Source organism: Aplysia californica, unplaced genomic scaffold, assembly GCF_000002075.1.
Source record: "Aplysia californica isolate F4 #8 unplaced genomic scaffold, AplCal3.0 scaffold00034, whole genome shotgun sequence".
In the NCBI taxonomy this organism is placed as follows: Eukaryota; Metazoa; Mollusca; class Gastropoda; order Aplysiida; family Aplysiidae; genus Aplysia; species Aplysia californica.
The window spans coordinates 505,596-508,837 of NW_004797304.1; the positions used below are offsets into that span (position 1 = coordinate 505,596).

Here is a 3,242-nt window from a genome sequence, read left to right on the forward strand (position 1 = left end):
GTGTATGTATGTATGTATGTATGTATGTATGTATGTATGTATGTATGTATGTATGTATGTATTTATCTAACTTTTTATTTCTATAGTATCTATATAAATATCTATCTCTATCTCTCTCTCTCTCTCTCTCTCTCTCTGTGTGTGTGTGTGTGTGTGTGTGTGTGTGTGTGTGTGTGTGTATGTGTGTGTCTCTCTGTCTTCCTTTCGCTTTCTATTTCCTGTCCCTTACTCTCTCTTTCTCCTTCGCCCCCCCCCCCTTTTCCCTTTATATGTGTCTCTCTATTATTTTATTATTTTCTCCCCGTCTCTATTTTGTTTCTTGTCATGCTATACCACAATCCCTTAATTACGTGTTTGTACCAGTTTTGTGGTCAATGAGCTTGGGAGTGGTATTTTTTTTTCTTTTTTGGGGGGGTCTGTTTTTGTTCTTTTAACACGCCATTCATGTAAAATTCAAAATACACGTGCATTTACATACACCCTCTCTGATACCCGTATTCATCTAACAGTACACGGAAATAAAGGGGAGTATCTGCTATGAAGATTGTAGACTCTTCCGTGCAACGGACAGAATAATATGTGAGTTCAATTCCCTCTGAGGGCACATATTGTACCGAGTATGTCCGTCTGTCTGCATGAATGCCCTATCATGCTCAGTGTACGTTGGCTTAAAGAAATCCTCTTCTATTGATTTGTTTTGTATAGATTTTACGTTTCTTTTATCTGAACTCTTATACAAGGAAGTGTCGAAGGGAAATAGATTTGGGGGACGTGGGCAAGGTGTAATGCTATTTGGATCGTTATGTTGTTCCTCTCGCGGTTTTTCTTGCTTTGATACAAGAATAAATTACGTAAAACAATCTGCAATTTAGAGTTTAGGCAGGATTTACAACACGAATTGACATTTAACAAAGAGAGACGACAGCAACTGCAATAGCGTGGATTTTCTCTAGCCTTTATTCAACAATTTGTTTAAAGACGATAGCTTTCCGAACGCGTACGTGGTTGTAGACTGTCTGAAATCCATGTTCACATGACGGTAGATAATTATTTTGTTGCTACACCTCTAACTTGACTCCTTGGTGAAATATCTCTTCGCAACAATGTTCTGCTCTATCGCAGTACAGGTCTGTTGGGAAAGAACATAAAAAACAACAACTTATAATCCATTCATAAATTGCACCATTATTATTCTAATTATGTATAGGGGCCTTTTAAGACCCAACTATGACAGAGAATCGATACAAGTTTCACTATTTGTTTTAATAAATGTACAATACTCGTATATTGTATTGCTTTTTTACATAATGGTATGTGTAAGATATATTCGCATGCAAACACGTTTTCAAATTAGACAACACAGGTTGGCATTTAGTTCATCGATTGAAAAAAAAAAGAATTATCTATCTATCAATCTTTCTATCTATCTCTCTCTCTCTTCCTCTCTCTCTCTCTATCTATCTTTCTATCTTATCTATCTATCTATCTATCTATCTATCTATCTATCTATCTATCTATCTATCTATCTATCTATCTATCTATCTATCTGTCTATCTGTCTATCTATCTTTATATCGATCTATCAATCTATCTATCTATCTATCTATCTAGCCACCTATCTATCTCGTTTAATGACGTCACCTTATTTATAAGCTCAGATCAAACTGTTTCCAAATCCCCTTTTTTCAACCTTGCACATGAGAACTAGAAACATGATTAAAAGAAAACAAACGACAAACATATTTCCTCACAGAAGCACACACTCCAAACAGCGCGTAAGGACACACACTTACACACATACACACATACACACACAAACACAGACACACACACACACACACACACACACACACACACTTTCTCTCTCTCTACCCCCCTCTCTCTCTCTCTCTCTCTCTCTCTCTCTCTCTCTCTCTCTCTCTCTCTCTCTCTCTCTCTCTCTCTCTCTCTCTCTCTCTCACACACACACACACACACACACACACACACACATACACACACAAAATTTGTGTTTGTATATCTATAATGCACCACCTGGCCGAACCTACCAGAACCATTTTGCCGTCATCTGTGACCTCTCGCTCATACTTGTTTGGTGTATCTCCCTCGTTGATTGGCTCCTCAAGACCTATTAGCTTGTTACCTTCAACTGTGAATGTGGTCTGGGTAAAGCAAAAACACGAACATAAATTATTGATTCAAGCTAACATCCACACTTTAACATTTTCTCTTTGCTGGTTGTTATTATGTCAGTATAAGATTGCTTGGCTGTCATCAAGTATTCTTTCTCCCCCCCCCCCCCTTTTCCCTAAAAAATTAATGAACTATTTACAAAGACCAGACTGAACAGTCATCGGCTACTGAACATAGGGGGAACCCAAACATTCGCACAGTTCAATATCGGTTGTCTCTGCCTACACCTCACCGGTCACTGTTCACCCTCCTATTTTTCCCCCCCCCCCTTTTCCCTAAAAAAAACAACTACAAAAATGTTTAAGAAAACTCTGTTGATTTTTTATTGTTTTTGTTTTTTTCATTCGTCCCTTTCGTAGAGTTTTTCTTAATTAAAAGAGGTTAGAGGGTGCTCTTCTTTTGTTTGCTCCTTCTTTCCTATCAAACATTTATTGTACGTCCCTACCTCTCCTATTTCGTTTGTGTTGTAATTACTCTCTTTTAACATCTCTAAGCTGCAGCACTTATATGATCTAACTGTGTAACAAGTGCCGTAACACTTTTGCTAAAACAAAAACAAATAGATCTACATATTATTCTACTTTCTTATTCTTGTATACCTTCATGGTTCGTCCATCCAAAGTCTGCATCTCGAAAGGTTCGCCCAACTTAAACACAAGTTTGGAGTTTTTGAAGGTTGAGGTGATGTTGAGGGTCCACTCGTCCCCGTCGCGGGAGATCTCCTCATGGTTCGTAATGGTGTTCCCGACCTTACGGAGAGCGATGTTCACCTCTGGACAATACAGACGGAAGTTGTTTTTTTTTAGCGATTTGAGGATGTACTGGACACATATCGCTACCCATGAATCACAAAGCTCTATCTGCTCAATACTTAGTTCTGTTGTCAAAAATATCTTGGTAACGGCTCCGACCAATCTGACGATTTTAATAGAGCAGACAGAACATTTGGTTTCTTACCGCATGGTCTTAGTAACTCAAGACAGCATGGCAAAACATGTGAGATAGAACTTTGTAATTCTGAGACACTGATAAATTCAACCATATGTGTAT

The 3,242-nt window shown here is 38.2% G+C and overlaps 2 protein-coding genes across 2 annotated transcripts in view; one reads left to right on the plus strand and one right to left on the minus strand.

The window, feature by feature from the left end:
• The window catches only part of LOC101858162 (putative uncharacterized protein DDB_G0291812), a gene marked incomplete in the record, with an annotated part of 72,390 nt that overhangs the window by 54,706 nt on the left and 14,442 nt on the right, over positions 1 to 3,242 (plus strand).
• Positions 940 to 3,242, minus strand: part of LOC101851558 (fatty acid-binding protein, liver) — a 4,124-nt gene continuing 1,821 nt past the window's right edge. Inside the window, exons 3-5 of the mRNA XM_005091663.2 lie at positions 2,792 to 2,964; positions 2,048 to 2,161; positions 940 to 1,129 (exon numbers count right to left, since the gene is read on the minus strand). Of these exons, the coding sequence (XP_005091720.1) occupies positions 1,067 to 1,129; positions 2,048 to 2,161; positions 2,792 to 2,964 (350 nt within the window). The 3' untranslated portion in view covers positions 940 to 1,066. The remainder of the gene's footprint in view (positions 1,130 to 2,047; positions 2,162 to 2,791; positions 2,965 to 3,242) is intronic.